The sequence below is a fragment of the Chlorocebus sabaeus genome, chromosome 6, assembly GCF_047675955.1.
Source record: "Chlorocebus sabaeus isolate Y175 chromosome 6, mChlSab1.0.hap1, whole genome shotgun sequence".
NCBI classification, from domain to species: domain Eukaryota; kingdom Metazoa; phylum Chordata; class Mammalia; order Primates; family Cercopithecidae; genus Chlorocebus; species Chlorocebus sabaeus.
In genome coordinates this window covers 4,407,050-4,434,648 of record NC_132909.1, presented here as the reverse complement: position 1 = coordinate 4,434,648, position 27,599 = coordinate 4,407,050, and the positions used below count along the sequence as shown (strand labels likewise).

General features: G+C 52.7%; 1 protein-coding gene across 1 annotated transcript; it reads left to right on the top strand.

The window, feature by feature from the left end:
- Window positions 1-265: 265 nt before the first annotated feature.
- PRKCG (protein kinase C gamma) lies at window positions 266-27,424 on the top strand. Its single transcript, XM_073015996.1, has 19 exons — window positions 266-2,974; window positions 3,473-3,504; window positions 4,467-4,549; window positions 9,938-10,049; window positions 10,186-10,317; window positions 11,653-11,809; window positions 12,485-12,619; window positions 12,968-13,055; window positions 13,342-13,371; window positions 17,285-17,437; window positions 17,768-17,956; window positions 19,537-19,628; window positions 19,723-19,785; window positions 19,916-20,054; window positions 22,735-22,815; window positions 24,360-24,467; window positions 26,077-26,217; window positions 26,468-26,652; window positions 26,755-27,424. The coding sequence occupies exons 1-19, from the start codon at window positions 2,805-2,807 to the stop codon at window positions 26,795-26,797; spliced, it is 2,133 nt and encodes a 710-aa protein (XP_072872097.1). The 5' UTR covers window positions 266-2,804; the 3' UTR covers window positions 26,798-27,424.
- Window positions 27,425-27,599: the final 175 nt, after the last annotated feature.

Genomic DNA, 27,599 nt, shown 5'->3' with positions numbered 1-27,599 from the left:
CTCCCAGGCGCCGCCGCAGCGTCCCGCCCAGCCTCGCGGGGCACGCCGGGAGACGGAGTTCTCGGCCACGTCCCAAGAGTGGCTGGTCCGCAGACTCGGACTACCAGTCCCAGAAGGCACTGCGCCCGCAGCCTAGGGCGGGCCGTGGTTGCCCCTGGCAACAGAGCCGGTCTCCCCGGAGCGGGGACTGGGCAGCGCTCCCGAGCCGGGGAGGCGCAGAGCCAGACCAGAGAGAGGCGGGGACGCGGGTAGAGCAACCAAGAGGTGGGGAAGCCGGAAGAGACTGACCGCGCCGGCCCTCAGAGAGACCCCCTTCCTGAGAGGGGGCGCACAGAGAGGATGCCGGAGCCAGCGAGATCTAGAGAGAGGAAGACAGGGATTGAATCACAGAGACACTCAGGGGGAGGGAGAGCCCTCAGAGACAGAGAGATTCACAGGGCCGGAGAGGCACGAAGAGTGGGTCAGAGAAGAGGGCAGAGGACAGAGGCATAGAAAAGACAGGAGGGAGAGAGACTGAATCACAGATACACAGGGAGCGAGGGAGAGACCTCAGAGATGGAGAGAGACTCACAGGGCCAGATAGACACATGGAGTGAGTCAGAGAAGGGGACAGAGAGAAACAGAGACACAGACACAGAAGAGGGAAGAGGGAGAGAAACTGAATCACAGAGACACAGAGAGGGAAGTCTCTAGAGCCCCTCGAGAGCGATTCAGAGAGCCAGAGACAGAGATTCAGAGAGCCAGAGACACAGAGAGATCATAGAGACATAGAGAGAGATTCAGAGAGCCTGAATTACGGATTCACAGAGCCAAGGAGACAAACAGAGGATTCATAGAGCCACAGACACAGAGAGATTCGGAGAGTCAGAGACATCGAAAGACATTCATAGAGCCAGAGACACAGAGAGATTCAGAGGCAGAGAGACATAGAGAGACATTCATAGAGCCAGAGACACAGAGATTCAGAGTCAGAGAGACATAGAGAGACACTCATAGAGCCAGAGACACAGAGAGATTCAGAGAGTCAGAGAGACAAATAGATTCAGAGAGCCAGAGACCCAGAGAGATTCAGAGAATCAGAGAGACAAATAGATTCAGAGAGCCAGAGACACAGAGAGATTCAGTTAGAGAGACAAATAGATTCAGAGAGCCAGAGACACAGAGAGATTCAGAGTCAGAGAGACACAGAGAGACACTCATAGAGACAGAGACCCAGAGAGATTCAGAGAGTCAGAGAGACAAATAGATTCAGAGAGCCAGAGACACAGAGAGAGTGAATCACAGCCACAGAGGGACAGGGACATCCCCAGAAACAGAAGGAGATTCACAGAGCCAGAGAGACAAACAGAGATTGGGTCAGAGAGAAAGGGACAGAGACAGAGATAGAGAAGAGAGGAGGGAGAGAGACTGAGTCATAGACAGGAGAGAGACCCCCCTAGCGTCAGAGAGAGAGAGATCAACAGAGCCAGAGAGGGACAGGCACAGAGAAACAGATGGAACCAGAGAGATATGGGAAGAGACAAACAAAACCAGAGACGAGTTGCAGAGCCGGAGAAAGGGAGAGAGACAGAGACAAAGGCATTTATAAAGACAGGGGTGGAGGTGAGGAGAGAGAGGGAGAGACAGGGGCAAGCATTTAGAGAGTGACCCCCAGAGAGGAAGACAGAGATGAACTCCGAAAGAGATCAAGTCGCAGAGGGAGGGAGAGACAGAGTCGCAGCCTTAGAGAGAAGAGAGATTTACAGAACCGGAGAGACAAATAAAGACAGGGAAAGGAACAGACTCAGGGAGACAGAGGCGGAAGAATTTATCAGACATAGAGGGAGAAACAGAGGGAGACTGACTCACAGACAGACCAAGACCCCGAGAAGGACCACGACACCAAGACCCAGAGATGGCGACAGATACAGATGGAGACACACAGCCGAGGAAAGAGAGAAATAGAAAGAAATAGAAACAGCATTTCTCGGAGACAGGGAAAAGAAAACAGATCCACTGAGAGGCAGAAAGAGAGACACGTCGAGAAAGGTCGCTCCAGGAATAGAGGGAGAGGGACAGAGGTCACAGGAAAGATACTCGCGGGCAGAGACAGCCACACAAATAATGGAGAAGCCAGGGGGAGAAATAAAGACTCAGCTGGCATCAGAGAAAGCGAGAACCCCAGCAGCCTCCCTGTCCACTGCTGGACCCTAGCGTGGAGCATAAAGTTTGTTGAAGGAAGGAGAGGGGCAGGGTCAGACACAGGGACCCCAGGGCGCCCACAGGACACACGAGGCACCCTAGTGGGGGAGGAACACGGGGCAGGATGACAGATTGCAGGGTAGTGGGGGGGAGCCAGGCTCAGAGGATGCCCCTCCCTCCAGCCAGCCCCCGGAGTGGGTGTGTGCACGTGTAGGGGGCAGGGAGGGAGGACATTTGTCCCGTGTCTCCGGGAGGGGAGCGCCTTTAAGCCGAAACCCCGCCCTCTCTGTCGTCCTGGCAACGCCTCCCCCTACCCGGGGCTCCCACATTTCAGCAGGTGCCGGAGCTGGAGCTCCCACCGCCGCCGCCCGTGCCTCCGGCTCCCGGCGCCGTGCCTTTGGCTCTTCCTCCCCACTCGCCCGCTCCCCCTGGCGGAGCCGGCGCACCCGGGGGTGCCGCTCCCTGCCTGGCGCGCTCCGCACCTGGAGGTGCCTTGCCCCTCTCCTACCCACCTCGGAATTTCCCTGTGGCTCCTTTGATCCTTCGAGTCTCCGGCTCCTTTCCCTTCCACCTGTTTCCCCCAAGGAAGGCAGGATCCTGGTCCCTGCTACGTTTCTGGGGCCATGGCTGGTCTGGGCCCCGGCGGAGGCGATTCAGAGGGGGGACCCCGGCCCCTGTTTTGCAGAAAAGGGGCTCTGAGGCAGAAGGTGGTCCACGAAGTCAAGAGCCACAAGTTCACCGCTCGCTTCTTCAAGCAGCCCACCTTCTGCAGCCACTGCACCGACTTCATCTGGTGAGGGAAGGGGGCTAGGGGACTGGGGGAGGAGGGGACTAGGGGTGCAGACTCCTGTCACGCAGACCCCTGTGGAAGGAAGAAGGAGGGGGCTGTAGCCCCGACTCCCAGGTTCTAGGATGGCCGGGGAACGCTGGGAGCCTCGACTCCTGGATTTGAGGGAGGAGGAGGCTGGTTCCTGGAGTCCTGGGTCTGAGGGAGGAGGAGGCTGGAGGACGGAGGTCCTGGAGTCTTGGGTATGAGGGAGGAAGGGGCTGGGGGGCTGGGAGCCTGGATTCCTGGGTCTGAAGGAGGAAGAAACCGGGGGCTGAACTCCGGTCTAAGGGAAGAAGGGCTGGGGGCCAAAATTCCTGGGTTCTAGAAAGAGGAGGCGGCCGGGGCTTGGACACCTGGGCCCTGCGGGAGGAGGGTCAGAGAGCGCAGGCCCCCTGTGGCTCGCAGAGGTTGGGGGTCCAGGTACCCCTTTCTGCACTGACCTAGGATCCCTGACTTTTCCAGGGGTATCGGAAAGCAAGGCCTGCAATGTCAAGGTAAGAACTGGGGACCAGAGCTCCTGGGACCCTCAGGCGGGTGGAGGCTGGGCCCTCACAGCTGAGGCTGCTTGACACACGTGTTCTCTGGTCCCCAGAGAGGCGCGGGGGAGCCCGGGGCGGGGGGTGTGGCAGACACACAGCCTGTGGTGGGGAGGGAGCTCTGATGGTGGGGCCACCGCGGAGGTGGTGCTGGGGGCCCCTCCCTCGGCCGGCTCCAGGTGGGGACAGATATTTGGAGAATCTGTTGCCATGGGAACAGGGAGATTTGGAAAAGGGGAGCTGAAGGGGGGAAGGGGGAGGGGGCTGGAGATGCAAAGTCAGAGCCCCCCCCACCCCAGACTGCTGTCGCCATGACAACACCAGCCGTCCTAGGCAGGGGCAGGCCGGGTGGGGTCACCGATGGGCGAGTGGGGGCCGGGCGGGGCCGGCAGTTCTGGGGGGCGGGAGAGGGGGGCGAGTCCTTGAGCACCAGCTGCCACTGCTGAGAACAGAGTGAGTCAGGGTGGGGGGCGGGCCGGCACAGCGCCCCCAGACTCACTTCTGCCCAAGTTGCTGCTTCCTGGGTTGCGTCTGAAGATATTTCGGTTTTTGCTCTTTGAATCTGTCTGCCTCTCTCCTTGCTTTCTGATCTCAGTCCGTGGGCCTGTGTCTGTTTGTCAATGGGATCTTATTTTCTTTCTCTCTTTTTCCATCTCCCTTCCTTGGGCTCTGTGCTCTGTGTCTCTCTGTGAGTCTCTGCGTCTCTGTTTCTGCCTCTGAACCTATCTCTTGGGTTTCTGTCTCCTGCTTCTCTCTCTGGCCTCCGATTTTCTCTCTGTTGGACTCTCTGTGTTGAGATCCCTCTTTCTGGTTTTCTCTGTTTCCGAGTTCTGCTCTCTCTTTCCAATTTTCTGTCCGCTGGGGTCTCCCTCTGGATGGATCCATGCCTCCATCTGTGTCTCTATGATTTTCACCTTTAGTCTGCAGCTTTGTGGTTCATCGACGATGCCACGAATTTGTGACCTTCGAGTGTCCAGGCGCTGGGAAGGGCCCCCAGACGGACGTGAGTGCCCGGACACCTGGTTCTCCTCCTCGGGCCGCGCCCCCGCCCTCACCCCCTCGGCGTCCGTCCCAATTTCTCCTGCTATTTTTATGGCTGGGAGGGGAGGGGGGCTGGAGAGATAGGGGGAGCTATCTGGCCCAGATTCCTTGCCCTTGGCCTGGAAAGGGGGAATGCGAGGGGGACTGACAGGCTGGGGACACAGGTGGGGGACAGAGAGGAGGCCGGGGTGAGGAGACTGAAGATGGGCACTGCTGGGGGTGGGCTGTGATCCAGGGATGAAGGGATTTAAAAATTGAGAGCTGAGGAGCACACAGAGAAAAATACCAATGCAGGTGCAGAGATCCCAACATAAGACAGAGGCAATCTCAGGAAGAGGAACAGAGTCACAGAAAAAGACAGAGACCCAGGAGAGATTGAAGATGAGGCAGAGAGAGAGACGGAGCAGAGAAAGAACCAGGGAGAAAGAGGGGAATTTGGAGGCACCAAAAGATGGACAGAGAAAATCCAAGAGACGGAGACAAAGACACCTGGAGAGAGACACTAAAATAGAAAATGGTGGATACAGACAACAGCTTAGGAGATGCTGAGAAGAGACCCAGGGAAGTCCCACAGTACACTTGCACACATGTGCATGCATGTACAGATGCCCCTGTCATCACAGATGTGCAGCACGCAGAGACACACAGTGTCTCCCCAACCCCTCTCTCTCCATCAGAGGCTCACAAGACCAGTCAACCCGGAGTCCCCATCCCCGTTCCCTTTTCTGCTTTATCTCTGAGCCTCAGTTTCCTCCCCTATAAAATGGGGCTGATGATCTAGCATTGACCAACAGAACTGTCTACAGTGACGGAAGCATTCTGTACATGCACTGTCCAATAGGCAGCCACCAGCTCCATGTAGCCAGTGAGCACTTGAAACAGGGCGACTGTGGCTGAGGAATAGAAATTCCATTTCATGTCATTTGAATTGACTTATGTTTATTTTTTTTTTAATTTTTATTTTTTGAGATGGAGTCTTGCTCTGTTGCCCAAGCTGGAGTGCAGTGGCGCAGTCTCAACTCAATGCCACCTCCATTTCCTGGATTCAAGCAATTCTCCTGCCTCAGCCTCCTGAGTAGCTGGGACTACAGGCACGCGCCGCCACGCCCGGCTAATTTTTTGTTTTTTTTTAGTAGAGATGGGGTTTCACCATGTTGGCCAGGCTGGTCTCGAATTCCTGACCTCATGATCCACCCACCTCAGCCTCCCAAAGGGCTGGGATTATAGGTGTGAGCCACCGCGCCTGGCCACATTGACTTAAATTTAAACAGCCACATGTAGTTCGTGGCCACCAAGTGGGACAGCACACATCTGGACATTTCCTGTCTTGTTTTGACGTCAGGTGGGTTCAGAGTTTCGCCCAGGGTTTGACACAAGATTGGAGACAGTTTTATGATGTACAGATGGAGAGGCAGAGAGAGAGAGATCCACAGAAGTCCATGAGGCGTTTTACCAGCTTATCAGCCGAAAATAACAGAAGTCTACATAGAGGATGTGACTTCATAGAACATATATTGAACACCACTGTCTACCAGCACGTGTATGTGACTGATGACCCGCCTCACTCACTCACCTCCGCCACCAACGCCAGACTAAGTCTGATGTATCCAGTCCTCGTTGGGTACACTCATCAAGATTTTTCTGGTTTTTCGCCTGTAATCCCAGCTACCCGGAGGCTGAGGCAGAATTGCTTGAACCTGAATGGCGGAGTTGCAGTGAGCCAAGATCACGCCACTGCACTCCAACCTGGGCGACAGAGCAAGACTTTGTCTCAGAAAAAAGAAAAAAGTTTTTTTGTTTTTGTTTTTTGTTTGCTTTTGGGGTATTTTTTTGATGGAGTCTCACTCTGTCGCCCAGGCTGGAGTGCACTGGTGCAATCTCGGCTCACTGAAACCTCCACCTCCCAGGTTCAAGCGATTCTCATGCCTCAGTTTCCCGAGGAGCTAGGACTAGAACAGGCACGTGCCACCATGTCCGGCTAATTTTTATATTTTCAGTAGAGACAGGGTTTCACCATGTTGGCCAAGCTGGTCTTGAACTCCTGACCTTAGGTGATCCACCCACCTCGGCCTCCCAAACTGCTGGGATTATAGGCATGAGCCACCATACCCAGCTGATTTTTGGGGTTTTTTGAGACAAGGTCCTGCTCTGTCACCTAGACTGGAGTATAGTGATGGGATCATAGCTCACTGCAGCCTTGAATTCTCCAGGTTCAAGTTCTCCTCCTGCCCCAGCTTCCCAAGTCGCTGGGACTACAGGCACAAGCCACAACGCCTTGCTAATTTTAAAAAAAAATGTTTTTGTAGAGATGGAGTCTCACTCACTATATTGCCCAGGCTGGTCTTCAACTCCTGGTCTCACTCGATCCTCCTGCCTCAGCCTCCCAAAATGATGGGATTACAGGCATGAGCCACTGCACCTGGCCTCAAGTATTTTGTATACAGTATAGGATTGGATCCGCACAACAGCTTATGTGGTTGTTAGATATTTTTCCTGTCCCTATCTGGTTTGAATCCCAGCTCTACCATTTTTGGTTCTATGACATTTCCTGAGTTAATTTACCTCTCTGCACTTCTTGAATCCCTTGTCTGTAAAGTGGAGATAATAATTATGCACACCATGGATTGGTTTGAAGATTTAGTGAGTCAGACATTTGGGATGGTCTCTGACACATAGCAAGAGCCAAAATATTATTTTTTGTTATTGTTGAAATTATTATTATGACCAGTGAGGAAACAAGTGAATAGTGAGGAGGAGATCTTTCCTCTGCAGCACTTAGTTTTTTTGTTTTGTTTTATTTTTTTACTATTGAGACAGGGTCTCACTCTGTTGCCCAGGCTGGAGTGCAATGTGTGATCACTGCTCACTGCAGCCTTGACCTCCGGGGTTCAAGTGATTCATTGCCAGCAGTTGATCTTCTTAAAAGTAACATGCAGGCCAGGCACAGTGGCTCATGCCTGTAATCCCAGCACTTTGGGAGTTTGAGGTGGGCGGATCACCTGAGGTCGGGAGTTCGAGTTCAGCCTGACCAACATGGAGAAACCCCATCTCTACTAAAAATACAAAATTAGCTGGGCGTGGTGGTGCTCACCTGTAATCCCAGCTACTCAGGAGGCTGACGCAGGAGAATCACTTGAACCCAGGAGGCAGAGGTTGTGGTGAGCTGAGATTGCGCCACTGCACTCCAGCCTGGGCAGCAAGAGCAAAAGTCTGTCTCAAAAAAAAACAAAAAAAACCCACAAAGCAAGGAACACATGCCTCAGCCGGGCACGGTGGCTCACGCCTGTCATCCCAACTCTTTGGGAGGCTGAGGCAGGTGGATCACGAGGTCAGGAGATTGAGACCATCCTGGCTAACATGGCGAAACCCCGTCTCTACTAAAAATACAAAAAATTAGCCGGGCTTGGTGGCATAAGCCTGTAGTTCCATCTACTTGGGAGGCTGAGGCAGGAGTATCGCTTGAACCTGGGAGGCAGAGGTTGCAGTGAGCGGAAATCGCACCACTGCACTCCAGTCTGGGCGACAGAGTGAGACTCCATCTCAAAAAAAAAAAAAAGAACATGGATCAAGAGCTTAAGATGTGCTAAGGGTTTGGCAAGTATGATTTCATTTAGTCCTCAGGGAGGGCACATGCCCCACTTTTCAGATGGTAAACCTGAGGCTTTGAAAAGGGGCAGGCGTGGTGAGGCCACCTAGCTGGGTAGGGGGTAGAGGCAAGATTTGAACTCTGATGTATGTAACCAGGGCCTCCGTGCTGTCTCCTTTTTAACAGCGACGTTCACTTTTGAGAATAAGAACAGCAGCCTCTGTCTGTGGATGGCTTGTGTGTCAGGCACCCGGCTGAGAGCCTTCATACACAGCATCTTATTTAGTGTGGCAGGAACCCTTTGAGTTAGGGTCAGTGGTAGACATTTAGAAGCTCAGCACATTGAAAGGGATCCTGGAAACTGCCAACACCCTCCTCTACCCAAATATATATTCAAACTAGAAACCCCGCTAACATAAATGAAAATCCAAGAATGGCCTAAATTTTCACCCTGTGATAATCCTTTTAATGGATTCTTAGAATCAAGTTATTTAACAAGCAGATATTGTCCCAGGGGTAGAGGGTGGCAGGGGAGAAGGAGAAGCTTCACTGATGTCCTGCATTCGTGCTTAAGGGACTCTGGAACTTTAGCATTGCTTCAAAATATAGATTATTTATTTCCACTTGACAGAGGAGGATGCTGAGGCTCAAAATTAGGAAAGAACTTGCCCCAAATCACACAACTGAGAAGTGGCCTAGCTCTTACTTAAATTCAGGGCTATGTAGGAACTGCAATAAAATCCCTAATAATAACCACAGGAAGAGTAATAGTATTGGGAGCATCTAACATGGTAGGCACAACTGTGTTTTATACACCAATTATTTTATTTAGGCCTGCTGGTTTCCTGTTATAACTGAGGGGTCATGTTCTCCATTCCACCTGGAGCTCAGAGAAAGCATACCATGTGGACCTGCCAGTGAATGAGCTGGGGTTCAGGGTGGCCCACAAGTCCTCAAATACTAACTTGTGGGAGTTGGGGGGATGGGAACTATGGGATGTTGGAAGCTCCTGCCTCCTTCACGTTCTGCCCAGATACCATTTTGTCAGCGAGGCCTCCCCACCACACACTGTTTTGTTTTGTTTTGGTTTGGTTTTTTGAGCCAGAATCTTGCTCTGTCGCCCAGGCTGGAGTGCAGTGGCACAATCTTGGCTCACTGCAACCTTGGCCTCCTGGATTCAAGCGATTCTCATGCCACAGCCTCCTGAGTAGCTGGGATTACAGGCGTGCACCACCATGTCCGCCTAATTTTTGTATTTTTAGTAGAGACAGGGTTTTGCCATGTTGCCCAGCCTGGTCCCGAACTCCTGAGCTCAAGGCAATCCGCCCACCTCAGCCTCCCAAAGTGCTGGGATTACAGGCATGAGCCACCACACCGGGCCAGGACCACCATATTTAAAATTTCAATCCCCCAACTTCTGGTGGTCCCCATCCCTGCCTCATTTTTCTCCAGAGCACCCATTACCAACCATCAAACTATATGTTTTATTTATTTACCATGTTTACATTCTGTCTCCCTCCACTAGGAAGTAAACTCCATGTGACAAAGAGGATTTTTTTTTTCATTTGTTTAATGCTGGGTCCCCACACCAAGAACGGTCCCTGGCACACAGCAGGTGTTCAATGATTATTGGTGCATGGAGAGAAAGAGATGGAGTCTCAGGATGACCTAGAGAGTAAGGCAGGGGGAAAAGATAAAAGGGCCCCTCCCCTGGGGTTTTAGGACCCTCCCAACGCCCCCTAAGCCAGTCTTCTCTGCTCCCAGGACCCCCGGAACAAGCACAAGTTCCGCCTGCATAGCTACAGCAGCCCTACCTTCTGCGACCACTGTGGCTCCCTCCTGTACGGGCTTGTGCACCAGGGCATGAAATGCTCCTGTGAGTGAACTGGGCGTTGCCAGGGCCCTTCCAAAGCGCCCGGTCTGGGTTCTGGGAGATGCCCGGGATGGGGTGGGGGGTGGAGGCTTGGCTTGGGGGCGGGGCCTGAGGTGCTACCCGCAGCTTTCTCCCGCAGGCTGCGAGATGAACGTGCACCGGCGCTGTGTGCGTAGCGTGCCCTCCCTGTGCGGTGTGGACCACACCGAGCGCCGCGGGCGCCTGCAGCTGGAGATCCGAGCTCCCACTGCAGATGAGATCCACATAACGGGTGAGGTCCCGCCCCCTCGCCTTGCCCCGCCCCTTCCCCAAGTGTGAGGCGAGGCTGACCCAAGGCACTTGTGCTGGCCCAACCCCACCCCAAAGATGGGGCCACGCCTCTCTTAATGGTCACGCCCACACTTCCGACCCCACCCCAAAGGCCGAGCACACCCTGCCACGCCCCTTTTGGCTCAAAGCTCCGCCACCAGCCTGGCCTCTTGCAATTTTCAGCGCCTGTTAATGACTTTGACTTTCTTTGTTTTTTTTGAGGGGGGCAGAGTTTCGCTCTTGTTGCCCAAGCTGGAGCAGCGATCTCAGCTCACTGCAACCTCCGCCTCCGGGGTTCAAGCGATTCTCCTGCCTCAGCCTCCCGAGTAGCTGGGATTGCAGGCGCCCGCCACCATGCCCTGCTAAGTTTTTGTATTTTTATTAGAAACGGGGTTTCACCATGTTAGCCAGGCTGGTCTCGAACTCCTGACTTCAGGTGATCTGCTCGCCTCGGCCTCCCAAAGTGCTGGGATTACAGGCGTGAGCCACCGCGTCTGGCCAATGGCTTTCTTTCTTGTTTTTGTTTTATGTTTATTAAGATGGAATCTTGCTCTGTCGTCCAGGCTGGAGTGCAGTAGTGCAATCTTGGCTTACTGCAACCTCTGCCTCCCGGGTTCAAGGGATTCTCCTGCCTCAGCCTCCCGAGTAACTGGGATTACACGTGCCCGCCACCACATCCGGCTATTTTTGTTGTTGTTGTTGTTTTTTGAGACGGGATCTCACTCTGTTGCCCAGGCTGGAGTGCAGTAGGGCGCTCTCGGCTCACTGCAGCCTCCGCCTCTCAGATTCAAGCAATTCTCCTGCCTCAGCCTCCTGAGTAGCTGGGACTGCTGGCGTGTGTCACTGAGCCCAGCTAATTTTTGTATTTTTTAGTAGAGACGGGGTTTCACCATGCTGGCCAGGCTGGTCTCGAACTCCTGACCTGAGGTGATCTGTCTGCCTCGGCCTCCCAAAGTGCTGGGATTACAGGTGTGAGCCACCGCGCCCAGCAATGGCTTTCTGGGTATAAGCATCTTGAGAAGGGAGAGTACCTGGTTCTGAGGTAGTCTGAGGTTCAGTATTGGTGACATGGCCAGGGTCCAAACTCTGGTTCCTAATGGAGAGAAGGGCTCTGGTCTGATTTCGGGGTCACTGCTTGGGGAAAAGGCTCTATGCCCTGTCTTCTGGGTACTGGAGAGGTAAGAAGTCATGAGAAATGAGACTGAGAGCTTGGAACTCTTGATTGCTGACTGGAGGAGGGCTGGGAGCCCCTTCCTGGATCTCTAACCCATCACACTCTTCTTCACTTCCCATTTAGTTGGCGAGGCCCGTAACCTTATTCCTATGGACCCCAATGGTCTCTCTGATCCCTATGTGAAACTGAAGCTCATCCCAGACCCTCGGAACCTGACGAAACAGAAAACCCGAACGGTGAAAGCCACGCTAAATCCTGTGTGGAATGAGACCTTTGTGTTGTGAGTCTGGGGTGCAGGGAAGGCAATGACAGCTGACAGATAATGATCTGAGGGTCCTAGTGGCCCCCAGAGAACAGCTGATGGGAGGGGTTAGGAGAGAGGGAACCCAGAAAAGGGCAGAAGAAGATGGTGGGAAAAAGGAATAGAGCGATTGAGGGAGTGGAATGGAGATACAGAAACAGAGCCAGCCAAACCACTGTATAATTAGTCTCCATTGAAGCCCCCCAACTTAAGAGTTAGACAGAGATGAGAGAGAGAAGAGAGAGTCTCAGAAGAGGCAGAAACCCAAAGACAGACACAGAGGGAGAGGGAGGGGAGAAGACGAGGGATGGCAGGGAGACAGTGGTCAGCTGACAGAAAGACAGTGACAGAGACCCAGAGAGGAGAGAAAGGTCTAGAGACTCAGAGAGAGAGATCTCCAGAGACAAGAGACAGGGATGGGAAGGGGCAGAGAATGCAGGAGGAAGGGAGAGGAAGAGCTCTCTGGGTTTACTTCAGGCCCCAAAGCCCTAGCTGGAGAGAGAGCCCCACTGGGAAGGTCAGAGGTCGAAGACAGACAAAGCAGGAGAGGAACCCCAGTTGGCTGGGTTTGCCCCCACCTCCAGCACCAAGGATGGGGAACTGAAGGGAGCCATGAGCTTGGCCCCGCACCCCATTCACCCCACCTTCCTGCAGCAACCTGAAGCCTGGGGATGTGGAGCGCCGGCTCAGTGTGGAGGTGTGGGACTGGGACCGGACCTCCCGCAACGACTTCATGGGTGCCATGTCCTTTGGTGTCTCAGAGCTGCTCAAGGCGCCAGTGGATGGCTGGTGAGGAGCAGGGCTGGGGCCTGGGGATGGAGCGCAATATTACCATCTCCATCTGTGTGTGGTCTCTCTCCTCCAGGCCACTGTCCTTCCCTCCACCTCCCAACACACACACACACACACACACACACACACACACACGCACGCACACAACCCTCTCTCTCTCTCTGTATCTCCTCTTCTCTCCTTCTCACCTCCCTTTCTCCCTCTCCCTCTCTTTTTATCTCACTCTTTCTCTCTTCCATCTCTGTGTCCGTCTCTCTGTGTCTCTTTCCTCCCTTCCAATGTCTTTGCCTCTCCCATGGGTGCCCTGTCCCCGCTGTCCGCCTCTGGTCTCCGTCTGTATGTCAGGTACAAGTTACTGAACCAGGAGGAGGGCGAGTATTACAATGTGCCGGTGGCCGATGCTGACAACTGCAGCCTCCTCCAGAAGTTTGAGGTACCCAGACCCCGGCTTCCTCAGGGGAGCCCAGCCCATCCTCCCATAGTTCAGAGCTGGCCTTTCCTTCCACCCCTGAGTGCCTGCTGGTCCTGGGACTACAGTTCCCAGAAGACCCTAGGACTCCCTCCTCTGCTCTTCTAGGGGACTCGAGCCCCAGGGTCTGTTGGGAATTATAGTTCCTATCCATTGCCATGGCTTGAGGGTACTAGGGGCCACCAGTCCCTGCTCTAGGGCGATCCCTTGCCTCTCTTGGGACCCTGACTCTCTCTTTCTTTTCTCCCAGGCTTGTAACTACCCCCTGGAATTGTACGAGGTGAGTAGAACAACCAAGGCGTTGAATGGAGGCAGTTTCAGCCTGCGTGTCTGATTTCTTATCCCTCCTCTGACTTCTGTCTTCAATTCCACACACACGAGTTGAGCACACATTTGCGCTAGGTCTGTCTTGTGCTTGCTGAATAATCCAGGATCCAGAGGTGAATCTGACCCTCAAGCAACTCCCCAAGGTAGGGACACAGTCACAGATACTTAAAATACAGGAAGATGTGCTAAATTAGAGGTAGCCCAGGGCACTGAAGAGGCCTAGAGGAGGCATTAATGCAGCCTCAGGGAGGGTGGTCAGGGAGGACTTCCCTGAGGAGGTGACACCTGAATTGATATTCTTAAGGTGCTTTTTTTTTGTTTTTTGGAGTCAGAGTCCCGCTCTATCGCCCAGGCTGGAGTGCAATGGTGCAATCTCAGCTCACTGCAACCTCCAACTCCCAGGTTCAAGCAACTCCCTTGCCTCAGTCTCCTGAGTAGCTGGGATTACAGATGACCACCACCACACCCGGCTAAGTTTTTTGTATTTTTAGTAGAGACGGGATTTCACCATGTTGGCCAGGCTGACCTCAAACTCCTGACCTCAGGTCATCCGCCTGCCTTGGCCTCCCAAAGTGCTGGGATTACAGGCGTGAGCCACGCCCGGCCGATTCTTGAATTTTAAAAAATCTATCAAGCATGATGACCTTAATCTCTCCATTCATTCATTCACTCATCGGATACCTTTTTTTTTTTTTTTTTTTTTTGAGACAGAGTCTCGCTTCATCACCCAGGCTGAAGTGCAGTAGTGCAGTCTCGGCTCACTGCAACCTCCGCCTCCCAGATTCAAGTGATTCTCCTGCCTCAGCCTCCCGAGTAGCTGGGATTTCAGGAGTGCACCACCACACCTGGCTAGTTTTTGTATTTTTAGTAGAGATAGGATTTCAACAGGTTGACCAGGCTGGTCTCGAACTCCTGACCTCAAGTGATCCGCCCACCTTGGCCTCCCAAAGTGCTGAGATTAGAGGCGTGAGCAACCACGCCCAGACGAATACCCATTTTCTAGGGTGTCATAAGCCAGACCCTGTTCTGGGAATAGAATCAGGCCATTCCCTGGGGGAGCTCTTCTTCTAGTGGAGGACAAAATTACAAACCCAGACATTCACAACGAGGAGCAATGCTGCTGTAATGGAGATAGCCTCAGGCACTGGGGCGTCCCTGGCACAGCCTGAGTCAGAGAAAGCTTCCCAGAGAGGTGAGACCTGGTGGAAGGGCGGGATTTCCCAAAGGAGAGACCAGATTTTCAGGCAGAAGGAAGTAATGCTGTCTCCCTCATTTACCCTTTCAAAAAATACTTTACAGAGCGTCTCTGTGTGCAAGGCATGGCTCTACTCACTGGGGATATAGAGAGAGCAGGGAAAGAATAAACAAAAAAAAGGTTCCTTTCCTCATGGGATTTACACCGGGAGGAAGACATCAAACAAAATATATAAGCATATGATAGGCCAGGCGCCGTGGCTCATGTCTGTGATCCCAGCACTTTGGGAGGCCAAGGCAGGCAGATCACCTGAGGTCAGGAGTTTGAGACCAGCCTGGCCAACATGGCAAAACCCCATCTCTACCAAAAATACAAAAATTAGCCGGGTGTGGTGGTAGGTGCCTGTAATTCCAGCTACTCGGCAGGCTGAGGCAGGAGAATTGCTGGATTCCAGGAAGCGGATGTTGCAGTGAGCCAAGATTGTTCCACTGCAGTCCAGCCTGGGTGATGGAGACACTGTCCCCAAAAAAAAAAAAAAAAAAAGACAAGAATCTTCAAGATTCAACAACAGCAACTACATGCTATAGTCTTCCCTGGACTCTTACAGAAACTTTCCCCAGAGTTTTAAATGTTCTGTGTAGGGGTTCATCTGCATCAGAATTCCTAGAGTGCTTGCTTTTAAAAGCATATTCCCTGGCCTTTCTGCAGACCTACTGAGTGAGGGTCTCTCTGATGCCTCAAATGTCTGCATACTAAATTAATTCCTCAGGTGATCCTTCTGCAAAGTTAAGTTTGAGAACAGGCTCTGCAGGAGACAAGGGTACCAGCGGGAGGAAATTCTGAGCCAAAGAGGTAGAGTCTTTTGAGATCAGCGGGGATGATCCTCCCGTGCAAACCCAAGAAACCCAGCAGGGCAGACGGTGGGCAAAGGCCTAGAGGCAGGGAGTGTGTGCCTGTTGTGGTTCACAGTGCTCTCCCACTTAATATTATTAATATATTAAGCATGCACCACTTAATATTACCAGTGAACACCAACTTAGTGCCAAACCTTGAGCTAGGTACGGGGCTAACAACACAGCAAACAGAAACAGCCATTATTATTATTATTATTATTATTATTATTATTCTGTATTTATTTATTTGAGACAGAGTCTCGCTGTGTTGCCCAGTCTGGAATGCAGTAGCGCGATCTCGGCTCACTGCAACCTCCGCCTCCTGGGTTCAAGCGATTCTCCTGCCTCGGCCTCCCGAGTAGCTGGGACCACAGGCATGTGTCACCATGTCCTACTAATTTTTATATTTCTAGTAGAGATGGGGCTTCGCCATGATGGCCAGGCTGGTCTTGAACTCCTGATCTCAGGTGATCTGCCCACCTCAGCCTTCCAAAGTGCTGGGATTACAGGCGTGAGCCACCGCACCTGGCCCTCAACAAATATTTATGTAGCCTCAGTGATGTAGGCAGAGTTACTGTGTCTTAGCGAACAAAGCAGAACCCTGACTTAGGGAGCTCACAGGCAGAAAGCAGATAATCACACAGATAGATGTAAATTACTAAGAATAAAAGTGCCAGGAAGGTGCTGTCCATGGTGACCAAGGGGTGGTAAGAGAGGCATCTGACCCAGTTTAAAAAGTCAGGCGTGGCCTCTATGAAGTGATGCTTGAGTCAAGGTCTAAAGGGTGTTTGGGAGGCAACTAGGAGGGAAGGGGAGGGGAAAGCTTTACAGGAAGACCTGACAGCATATCCAGAGGCCCCGAGGAGGGAGGGAGGACAGTGTGTGTCAGGCCAGGGTGGGTAGATCATGGAGCCCCCAGGAGAGAGAAGAACAACCTGCAGGGTCAGTCACAGCCTGGCTCTGCAAGTCACATGGAACAAAATCTTAACACAGACAGAACAGTTAAAGGGTTTACAAGCATAGGGGAGACATGACCTGGTTTATTTATTTTTAAATTGGCTCCTGTGCCTGCTGAGTAGAGAATGCATTCGAAAGGGCAGCCGTCCATGTGGAGGGACAAGTGTGGAAGCTGTGACAGCAGCTTAGTCGTGGGCCCCCTCCCTGGGGGGCCAAGGCAGCAAAAGGTAGAGAAAGGACCTTAGCTGAAAGCCAGGAGTGCTCCCTGGACTGGCAGCACCCATGTCACCCAGAAGCTTTTTACGCATACCAATTCTCAGGTCCCACCCCAGATTTATAGAGTTAGAAAATCTGGCATTGGGACCGAGCAATCTGTTTTACCAAACCCTCTAGGCGATTCCGGCTTAGAGGCTAAGAGCAACCAGACTCTAGAGCTGAACTGCTTGGGTTTCGTTTCTAGCTCTGCTCTTTACCTGCTGTGTGACTTGGGGCAAGTTACTTAACGTCTCTGTGCTAATTTCCTCTTCTGTAAAAACAGGGTTTTCTGGAGATAGCATATAAGCCATCTACTACAAAAAAAAAAAAAAAAAAAAAAAAAAAGAGAGAGAGAGAGATCTAAGTGTTTGTTAAATAATAAATAAACCCTCCAGGCTATGGGAGTCAGAGAAAATTAAGCCAAGGATGGAGTAGGAGGGTGGCCATTTTCCTCTCTCTAGCTAGTCTCATCCTTTTCTTTCTTGGGTGCTGTCTCTCTTGTGGGCATCTCCTTATCGCTGTATAAGGTCTAACTGCCTCTGGCACTTTCTTTCTCCTTTCCACAGCGGGTGCGGATGGGCCCCTCTTCCTCTCCTATCCCCTCCCCTTCCCCTAGTCCCACCGATCCCAAGCGCTGCTTCTTCGGGGCAAGCCCAGGACGTCTGCACATCTCCGACTTCAGCTTCCTCATGGTTCTAGGAAAAGGCAGTTTTGGGAAGGTTGGATTCCTGGGGTTCCGGGGGAAAGGGAGGATGTCTGTGGGGAGGTCAGATTTCTGGTTCTTAGGGAGGAAGTAGGGGTGGGAAGACACTGGGCTCCTGCATCTTCAAATATGGTTAGGCTGGGCCGTTCAGGTTCCTGGAGAGGAGAGATTTAGAAATTCGGACACTCTCCCTGAGGGGGCGGGCGGCAAGTCAGGGCTGTCAGTCCCTTAAGAGATGGAGGGAGGACCTGGGATCCCGTTTCCCTGCGTCCCTGAAAGGAAGGGGGCAGGAACTGTACCACTGGGTTCCCAACATGGACTGGCCCTTTTGGAACTGTGTGCATAGGTGATGCTGGCCGAGCGCAGGGGCTCTGATGAGCTCTACGCCATCAAAATCCTGAAAAAGGACGTGATCGTCCAGGACGACGACGTGGACTGCACGCTGGTGGAGAAACGCGTGCTGGCGCTGGGGGGCCGGGGTCCTGGCGGCCGGCCCCACTTCCTCACCCAACTCCACTCCACCTTCCAGACCCCGGTAAGGATGGAGGGGGCGGAGGCTGGCCTCGGGGCCCTGCCTCATCCAGTTCTGGACAGATCCGGCATCTGCGTTGGGATTCTGAGTTTAGGGCGAGGCAACAGAACCTTGTACTCTCTGAGTGGGCGAGGCCAGGAGGATGGGCTCCTCTGGGGGCGTGGCCAGGGAGAGGGGCTCCTCGGGCCGTGGCCAGGCGGAAGGGCCCCTCGAGGGGCGTGGCCAGGTGGAGGGGTCCTAGGTGGGCGTGGCCAGGCGGAGGGACTCCTCGGAGGGCGTGGCCAGGCAGAGGTGCTCCTCGCGGGGCGTGGTCAGGCGGATGAAATCTTTCTGGGGTTTGGAGGTGCGGGCTTTGTCAGGCGATGGATCATTAATAGGCGTGGCCAGGCAGATTGGCTCCTTGAGGGCGTGGCCAGGCGGATGGGATCCTTGTGCAGCGTGGCCAGGCAGATGACATTATGAATGAGCGTATCCAGGCAGGCAGATTCTTCGGAGGGCGTGGCCGGGCGGATGAGCTTCTAGGGGGCGTGGCCAGGTGGTGAGCTCCTCGGGGGCGTGGCCAGGTGGATGGATCCTGCGAAGGTGAAGCGGCTGAGCTCCTTGGGGGCGTGGCCAGCTGGATGGACTCCTTGGGGGAGTGGCCAGATGCCTGTTTCCCTGGGGAGGTTGGTCTTAATTGGGTGTAGCCAGTGCTCTGGAATTTTGAGCCAAGGAGTACAGTGGAGGAAAGTGCGTTCCTAGTGGGCCTGCCCAGAATTGGGCTCCGAGTGACGGGGTCATCACTTTCGGATTCTGACTGAAGGACACATGAGAAACATGGCATTTCCCTAGGATTGCGACGTAAGGGCAGAGAGTCAGAATCTGCAGGATTTTGAGAGGGCGTGACTTTACTTCCAGGGACTCTGAGTGAATGTGGCTAGCTGCCTGAATTAAAATTTATATATGAGCAACTTTGATTCCTTTTTTTTTTTTTTTTTTGAGACGTATTTTCGCTCTTGTCCCCCAGGCTGGAGTGCAATGGCACGATCTTGGCTCACTGCAACCTCCGCCTCCCAGGTTTAAGCAATTCTGTCGATTACAGGCATCCGCCGCTGCGCCCGGCTAATTTTTGGTATTTTTAGTAGAGACGGGGTTTCACCATGTTGGTCAAGCTGGTCTCGAACTCCTGACCTCAGGTGATCCCGCTCCGGCCTCCCAAAGTGCTAGGATTACAGGTGTGAACCCCCACACCCGGCCGCAACTCTGAGTCTTGGTATGAAGCCAGAATTGCATATGTGTGTGTGAGTGGCTGTGGAAAGAGATTTTGGTGTCCCCGGATTTCGAGCGAAAGGTGGGCTTCAGTCTTCAATTCTGAGAAGGCGGGGCCAGAACAGGTGGTTTGATAGTTGGGGGTGGTCTGGCGGCTGGAGATTCTGAGGTAGCAGGGTTAGCACCTTAGGGCCCTTCCAGGGATGTGGCTAGGTGCTCTGATTTCTGGTTGGGTGCAGCCGGAACCTTCCATGTCTGTCCTGAGTGATCAGGAAAGAACTTCTCCTACCCCGGATAGATGAGTCCCGCCTCTAAGCCCATGCACTCCTCCGCAGGACCGCCTGTATTTCGTGATGGAGTACGTCACGGGGGGAGACTTGATGTACCACATTCAACAGCTGGGCAAGTTTAAGGAGCCCCATGCAGCGTGAGTCTCGGCCAACAGAGAAGGGACGGGGTGGCGGAAGGGGGCAGGGTCCAGCCACTGACCCTCTGACGTCCTCACCCACTCCGTCCTCCAGGTTCTACGCAGCAGAAATCGCCATCGGCCTCTTCTTCCTTCACAATCAGGGCATCATCTACAGGTGAGCAGCCTCAGGACTTTCCACGGAGGAAATCACGCCCCTGGAAGGGAAGGGATTTGAATATGCGGCTCCAGACTGCTGAACTCAACCCTTCTTGCAATTCCTACCCTACCCGCCCCGCTTCGTCCAGGGACCTGAAGCTGGACAATGTGATGCTGGATGCTGAGGGACACATCAAGATCACTGACTTCGGCATGTGTAAGGAGAACGTCTTCCCCGGGACGACAACCCGCACCTTCTGCGGGACCCCGGACTACATAGCCCCGGAGGTAACCCCAACCCTGCTGGTCTGGCCACGCTTTGAGATCCCTTAGAGGGTGTGGCTGATGGTCTAGTATTCATCGCGGGGGGAGGCCTGACCCTCGGGCCTTGTCATGCGTTGTGGTCTTCTTACCCAGCCAGGCCTTCCTCCAGCCTCCAGCACAGGTGAGCTTGTGCACTGAGCCTGCCAGGTGGGCCCAGGCTGGGTCTCTAAATAGGTAAGGTGGGCGGCACCTGTGGGTGAACGTTCCAGGAGAGTGGGACCAGCTTGTAGGAATTCCGAGTAGGGCCTGATCCTGGACCCTTCTGACAAGGTGCAAACAATTTCTGGTGTACTCTAAGTGGGTGGGGCCTGTCCCCTGCCAACACTGAACATGTCTGAACTGTGGCCTGAATACCCTTAACTGGGCAGGGCTCTCCCTGGAGTATTCATTGGATGGAAGCTTATTTCCTAAGTGTTGTACGTGGTTCTCTGATCTAAGTGGGTTGGACTTCTGTGCTGCATTTTTTAAGAGGGCAGGATCAGTCAGGCGCGGTGGCTCACACCTGTAATCCCAGCACTTTGGGAGGCTGAGGCGGGTGGATCACTTGAGGTCAGGAGTTTGAGAACAGCCTAACATGGTGAAACCCTGTCTCTACTAAAAATACAAAAATTAGCCAGGCGTGGTGGTGAGTGCCTGTAATCTCAGCTACTTGGGAGGCTGAGGCAGGAGAATTGCTTGAACTCAGGAGGTGGAGGTTGCAGTGAGCTGAGATCACACCACTGCATTCCAGTCTGGGCAACAGAGTGAGACCCTGTCTCAAAAAAAAAAAAAAAAAAAAAAAAAAGAGAGAGAAAACAAAAGAAAAAGGGCAGGGTGAGATTGATTCCTAAGGTTCTGGGACAGTAGATGCTGTCCTGTAAGTATTTTAATTTTAAGTGGGTGGGGTATTACCTGTCTTTGTTAAAGGGGAGGGGCTGATGTTCTGAATATACATATAGATGGATAAAGCACATGCCTATAGTCCCAGCTACTTGGGAGGACGTGCCTGACTTGTGCCCAAATAATCAATGTCAGTGATCACAAAATCTGGCTGGCAATCAGAATCATCTGTAGAAAATTTGAAAACTGAGGCCAGGCATGCTGGCTCATGCCTGTAATCCCAGCACTTTGGGAAGCTGAGGTAGGCGGATCAGTTGAGGTCAGGAGTTCAAGACCAGCCTAGCCAACATAGTGAAACTCGGTCTCTACTAAAAATACAAAAATTAGCTGGAAGTGGTGATGTGTGCCTGTCATCCCAGCTACTCAGGAGGCTGAGGCAGGAGAATCACTTGAACCCAGGTGGTGGAGGTTGCAGTGAGCCAAGATTCCACCACTGCACTGCAGCCTGGGCTATAGAGTGAGACTCCATCTCAAAAAGGAACAAAGAAAAGAAAATTTGAAAACTACACACATAGCCGGGCGTGATGGCTAACGCCTGTAATCCCAGCACTTCGGGAGGCTGAGGCAGGTGGATCATGAGGTCAGGAGTTCAAGACCAGACTGGCCAACATGATGAAACCCTGTCTCTACTAAATACAAAAATTAGCGGGGCGTGGTGGCAGGTGCCTGTAATTTCAGCTATTCAGGAGGCTGAGGCAGGAGAATTCCTTGAAACCAGGAGGCGGAGGTTGCAGTGAGCTGAGATCCTGCCACTGCACTCCAGCCTGGGTGACAGAGCAAGACTCTGTCTCAAAGAAAATAAGAAAAAGAAAAAAAAACAACACCAAAAACTACACACATATTCCTGACTCTGACACAAATATTCTAGGTGGTTGCCACTAGTGACTTGGCCCTTAGGTAGTGTTTCTATTTGAGGCCAAATGAATGTTTGAAGTAGGTATGCTTCGTTTCCAGAATATTCCAAAAGGTAGATCCCTGGCCAGAATATTCAGAGTGGAGGCTGGGCATGATGGCTCACTCCTATAATCTCAGCACTTTGGGAGGCTGAGGCAGACAGATTGCTTGAGTCCGGGAGTCGAGACCACCTGGGTAATATAGTGAGGTCCTCTCTCCACTAAAAGTGCAAAAATTAGCCAGGTGTGGTGGTGCACACCTGTAGCCCACCTACTTGGGAGGCTGAGGTAGAAGAATTACCTGAGTCTGGGAAGTTGAGACTGCAGTGAGCTGTGATCACACCACTGCACTCTAGCCTGGGCAACAGAGTGAGATCCTGTCAAAAAAACAAAATGAAACAAAAAGTCACCTGACAAGCTGGGCACGGTGGCTCACACCTGTAATCCCAGCACGTTGGGAGGCTGAGGCGGGCGGATCACGACGTCAGGAGATGGAGACCATCCTGGCTAACACGGTGAAACCCCGTCTCTACTAAAAGTACAAAAAAATTAGTGGTGGCGGGCGCCTGTAGTCCCAGCTACTGGGGAGGCTGAGGCAAGAGAATCGCTTGAACCTGGGAGGCAGAGTTTGCAGTGAGCTGAGATCGCGCCACTGAACTCCAACCTGGGCGACAGAGCGAGACTTCATCTCAAAAAAAAAAAAAAAAAAAAAAAAAAAAAAAAAAAAATCACCCGACGAAATAAATATTCAGAGTGGGAAGAGCTTGTGCTGAAAGCACTTAGAGTGGGTAGCGCTCCCAGGGTTTGAGGCCAGAGGGGTCCTAGGCTTCTTAAAGAATGCATCGTGATTACGGGCCTTCCACCTCCCCCAGATCATTGCCTACCAGCCCTATGGGAAGTCTGTCGATTGGTGGTCCTTTGGAGTTCTGCTGTATGAGATGTTGGCAGGACAGGTAAGGGAAGGTGGGGAGAAGCTGGCTTGGCTAAAAGAGGCAGAGTGAGGCACCTGGATCTCAGGAGAAGCAGGTTAGAAAGGAGCCTGAAAGGTTGTGCCCGAATAGCGCTGTCCATGGTTCTGACGTGTTGTCTTAACTGTAGACCAGGTTTTTTGTTTTGTTTTGTTTGTACCATGGATTCTTTCTCCCTAGATGCTAAAGTAGCAGTCTAGTTAAGCCTATGGATCCCTTCTCAGAAGAATGTTTTTCAGTGCACAAAATAGAATAATACATACACAGAAAACCAACGTTCAAATCCTCACTTTGCCACTTACTGGCTGTGTGAGCTTAGACAATTACATACATTCTAAATCAGCTTGATTGGATTCCTGGACTGCTGAGTGTACTAGAGCTAAAAAAGACTGGGTGCCACCCTCTTGATCATCTTCTTAGCTGGCTATGGTAGTGGGCACCTATAGTCCCAGTTACTGCGGAGGCTGAGGCAGGAGGGTCACTTGACCCCAAGAATTCGAGGTTACATTAAACTATGAGTATGCCACTATGTTCCAGCCCAGGTGACAGAGCAAGACCCCATCTCAACAAACAAAAAAACAAAAGAAATCAATTATTTTGAAAGATAGTCACCAAAACTTTTAAAATTTAATTGAATCTAACAACCAACTAAATTAAATGTATACAGTTGTCTAAATATTTTACATTGGAATATGGACATAGGTGCAATTTCTTATGAATTCATTAAGTAGTAGGTTCTAATGGTAATAAAGTGGCAAGGAGCTCTCACAGTAATTTTGAAGTAGCAATGGCTAATAATTTGAAATATCTGCAACTCTCATGTGATGAGAAAATACCTGTGATTTCTATTGATAATGAAGCCACAAGCACTGCTACTGCCTGCATTCATAACTGAAGGGAATGCTAAATTTTAGTTGGAAGATAAAAAAAATTTGACCGGGCATGGTGGCTCACACCTGTAATCCCAGCTCTTTGGGAGGCCGAAGTGGGCAGATCACTTGAGGTCAGGAGTTTGAGACCAGCCTGGCCAATATGGTGAAACCTAGTCTCTACTTAAAAAAACAAAACAAAAAAAAAACAAAAAAAAAACAAAAAAAAAAAAAAGGAAAAGAAAAGGAAAGAAAAAAAGTAATGCCTGGTATCATTTTTTTGTAACCTCAGAAGACTGTGAACCACTCCTCCAACCAGGAGAATGCTTTTAGAGTGTTTCCTGCAGTTTTTCCTCTCTTCTATTTAACGGACATGCTGTGTAATTAACACCCTGCCAATTTACATAGCAGATAAAAGAGGCAGAATAGTACAGAGACGCACAGAGCTGAGGCATCTGAGATAGGAAATGAGAGAACCCGAGAAGGAGAGAGATGAAGCTTTGGTGGTTTGGTTCGATCTTTCCTGAGGGTGTGGTCGGGTGTGTGTGTGGGGGGGTGTGATGGGTCAGGTCTGTTCACGGTGGGGTGAGGAGGGTGTGGAAGGTTTGGGGAAAGGCAGTTGGGCAAGTCTCTGACTCTCTATCCCCTCCACTTTCATAGCCTCCCTTCGATGGGGAGGACGAAGAGGAGCTGTTTCAGGCCATCATGGAACAAACTGTCACCTACCCCAAGTCGCTTTCCCGGGAAGCCGTGGCCATCTGCAAGGGGGTGAGAGCCCCCTGACTCCCAGCTTCTCCAGGCTCACCATCCACACACCCCATTGCTGTCTCTGTGCCTATTAGAAAAAGGCTCTCATTCCTGAAGTCACTTTATTTCCATCTGTTGGAAAAGTTGATATAATACACAGGTTTTTGTTAGAACAATGGTTTCTGGCCCTCTTGCCACCAGGCCTGGAGATGGCCTCTGTCCCATCCTTGTCTGTGACACCCACTCCCCAGCTCCCTGCTTGCAGGAAGTGCTGAAAGTCCAGGGTCTGTCTTTCCGGAACTGGGTGGGTCAGGTAAACCCAACTTCTGCAGCCTTTCTTCCTGTGGGATCTTGGGTGACTCACCAAAACTTTGTGAGCTTAACTCTCTTCAGGGGTTATGGAGTTGACACAGAAGAAAGCATCTGGCCCATAGCAGATTTTCAGCCCGTGTCAGCACCTTCTGTGTCTAGCTGCTCTCTCTGCATCTCCCTGACGGTCTCTCTGGTTTCTGCCTCATACCTCCCCTCCATCTGCATACGATGAGGCTCTCTGTGTTTCTTCCTTTTCTCTTTGTCTCCTTCTGTATCTCCATCTACACTTTTGGGCCTTTGTCCAACCCCCCCACCCCCCCTCCCATCTCTGTTCCCTCCTGTGTCTGCTCTCATACACACACTGCATCTCACTGTCCTCTCCTGCTGGCTTTCTGTCCTCCCCTTTCTCTGGGTCTCTGTCCCCATATTTGGTCTTTATTCCTCCCTCTGGGTTTGTGTTTCCTGGGTCTCTATCCTTCTCTCTTTCTGAATGTCTGTCCCCTGGGTCTCCTCTGTCTCCTCCCTTCTCTGGGTTTCTGCCTTCTCACCTGGGGTCACTGTACTACCCTCTGAATTTCCATTTCCCCCTTTCTCTGAGTCTGCAACCTCTTTTCCCCATTCCTTTCCTCTTCCCCTTGTCTCCTCTCCCCTTCCCTCCCTCCCCCTACCCACTTCCCTCTCTCCTTCACTCTTCCCCTTCCCTCCCGCCCCCTACCCCTCTCTCTCCTCTTCCCTCTCTCCGCCTACCCCCTGTCCCTCTCGCCTTTGCCATCTCTTTCATTCTCTTCCTTTCCCTCTCCCTCTGGGATCCTTCCCATATCTTTCCTCTTTCTTGGGTTCTCTGCCCCTCACAACCTCACACCCTGATTTGTTCTGTTTCTGTGTCCCTGGGTCTCTGGGTATGAATTTCGTCTACTCCTATTGTCATGTATCCTCCCTCTTCCTCTTTCTCTCTCTCTCTCTCTCTGTCTCGCTCTCTCTCGCTCTCTCTCGCTCTCGCCTTCTCTGTCTCTCTTTCTCTCTCTGTCCCTCTTCCTCTCTTCTCTCTGTCTCTCTCTGCGTCTATCTCTGTCTCTCTTTGTCTTGTTCGTCGTCGTCTTCTCTCTCTCTGCCTCTCTCTCTTTCTCTCCCCTTTCTTTTCCCTTCTTCCCTCCCTCTGCCTGTTTCCCCTGGCCGTTCTCTCTCTGGGTCTCATGCCTGTGTCTCTTGGTTCCTCCATCCGCTTGTCTCTGTCTATTTCTTCCTCGTTCTCTGGGTCTCCCTGTCCGGGACTCTGTCTGTCTGTCTGTCTGTCTATCTGTCTCTGTGTTTCCCACAGTTCCTGACCAAGCACCCAGGGAAGCGCCTGGGCTCAGGGCCTGATGGGGAACCTACCATCCGTGCACATGGCTTTTTCCGCTGGATTGACTGGGAACGGCTGGAACGATTGGAGATCCCGCCTCCTTTCAGACCCCGCCCGGTCAGTCACCCTCCAGGCAACAAAAACTTGGTCCCTAATGGGGTGGGGTTTCCGTGGGTCTCAATATACCTGTATGTGGGGGTGGGGCTCCCTCTGCAGAGCCCTCCCGCCCCCCACAAAGGGAGGTGCAGAGACCGTGAAGCATGCATAGAGATTCTGCACGAGACAGGAGATGAGACCGGGGTACACAGAGGGGCACCCGAGGAACCCTCGGAGCTGCTTAACTTTCCCTCCCCCACGTCTCCCACAGTGTGGCCGCAGCGGCGAAAACTTTGACAAGTTCTTCACGCGGGCGGCGCCAGCGCTGACCCCTCCAGACCGCCTAGTCCTGGCCAGCATCGACCAGGCCGATTTCCAGGGCTTTACCTACGTGAACCCCGACTTCGTGCATCCGGATGCCCGCAGCCCCACCAGCCCAGTGCCTGTGCCCGTCATGTAATTTCACCCGCCGCCACTAGGTGTCTCCAACGCCCCCTCCGCCGTGCCGGTGGCAGCCCCCACTTCACCCCCACTTCAACACCTCCTGCCCCATTCTAGATCCTGCACCCCAGCATTCCGGCTCTGCCCCCGCGGGTTCTAGACGCCCCTCCCGAGCGTTCCTGGCCTTCTAAACTCCATACAGCCTCTACAGCCGTCCCGCGTTCAAGACTTGAGCGGAGCCCGATATTCTCCCCGACCTTAGCATTCTGGACTCTGCCCCAATCGGGTCCAGAGACGCCACCACACCACTAACCATCCCCAACTCCATGGGGTTCGAGACTCCATCTTGGTAGTTCTATGCGTCCCCCCAGACCCCGCCCCTGGGGAAATAGCCTCACGGGGTTGGCTGTTCCAGACTCAGGTTCCAGAACAACCCTCAGCCTCCGAGGCCCGCCCCCCCCCCCCCCACTCCAGTTCTAGGTGAGTGGGAGGCATGCCCCCCTCCTCCAGTACGTCCCGCTGCTGTGCTCTGGGGATTTCTGGGATATATGGAGGATTCTTCCCCCAGCGGCTCCCAATCAGCTTTTGTTCTAGACTTCCCCATCCTGAAGCCATCACTGCTCCCCGCAGCCTGCCTGCCGTGCATGGCTCCTGTCTGGCTCAGACCCACCCCAACCCTCCCCAGTGCCTGCCACTCTCTGGGACTCTCCTCCTTCCCTCCTCTTCCCTTAGCCTCTCCCACCCCGCCACAGCTGCTGGAGAATAAATTTGGGATGCTGATGCTGAAGTGTTTGGATATTTTCTTGTAAGCTTGGAGAATGAAGGGGGTGTGGAGGCGGGACAGTGACTGTCCATAGAAACAAACAGAGAAGGAAAGCATGGAGACCTACAAAGTGAGAGGGGAGACACCCACAGCAAGGGAGCAAGCAGAGAAAAGCGCACACACACAGTCAGGAGACCCG

Coding starts and splice junctions, on each gene's coding strand:
- PRKCG (XM_073015996.1), top strand. CDS start 2,805: ATGGCTGGTCTGGGCCCCGGCGGAGGCGATTCAGAGGGGGGACCCCGG. Junction 13,372..17,284: donor ACCCCCTGGAATTGTACGAG/GTGAGTAGAACA, acceptor TCCTTTCCACAG/CGGGTGCGGATGGGCCCCTC. Junction 20,055..22,734: donor CGGACTACATAGCCCCGGAG/GTAACCCCAACC, acceptor CACCTCCCCCAG/ATCATTGCCTACCAGCCCTA.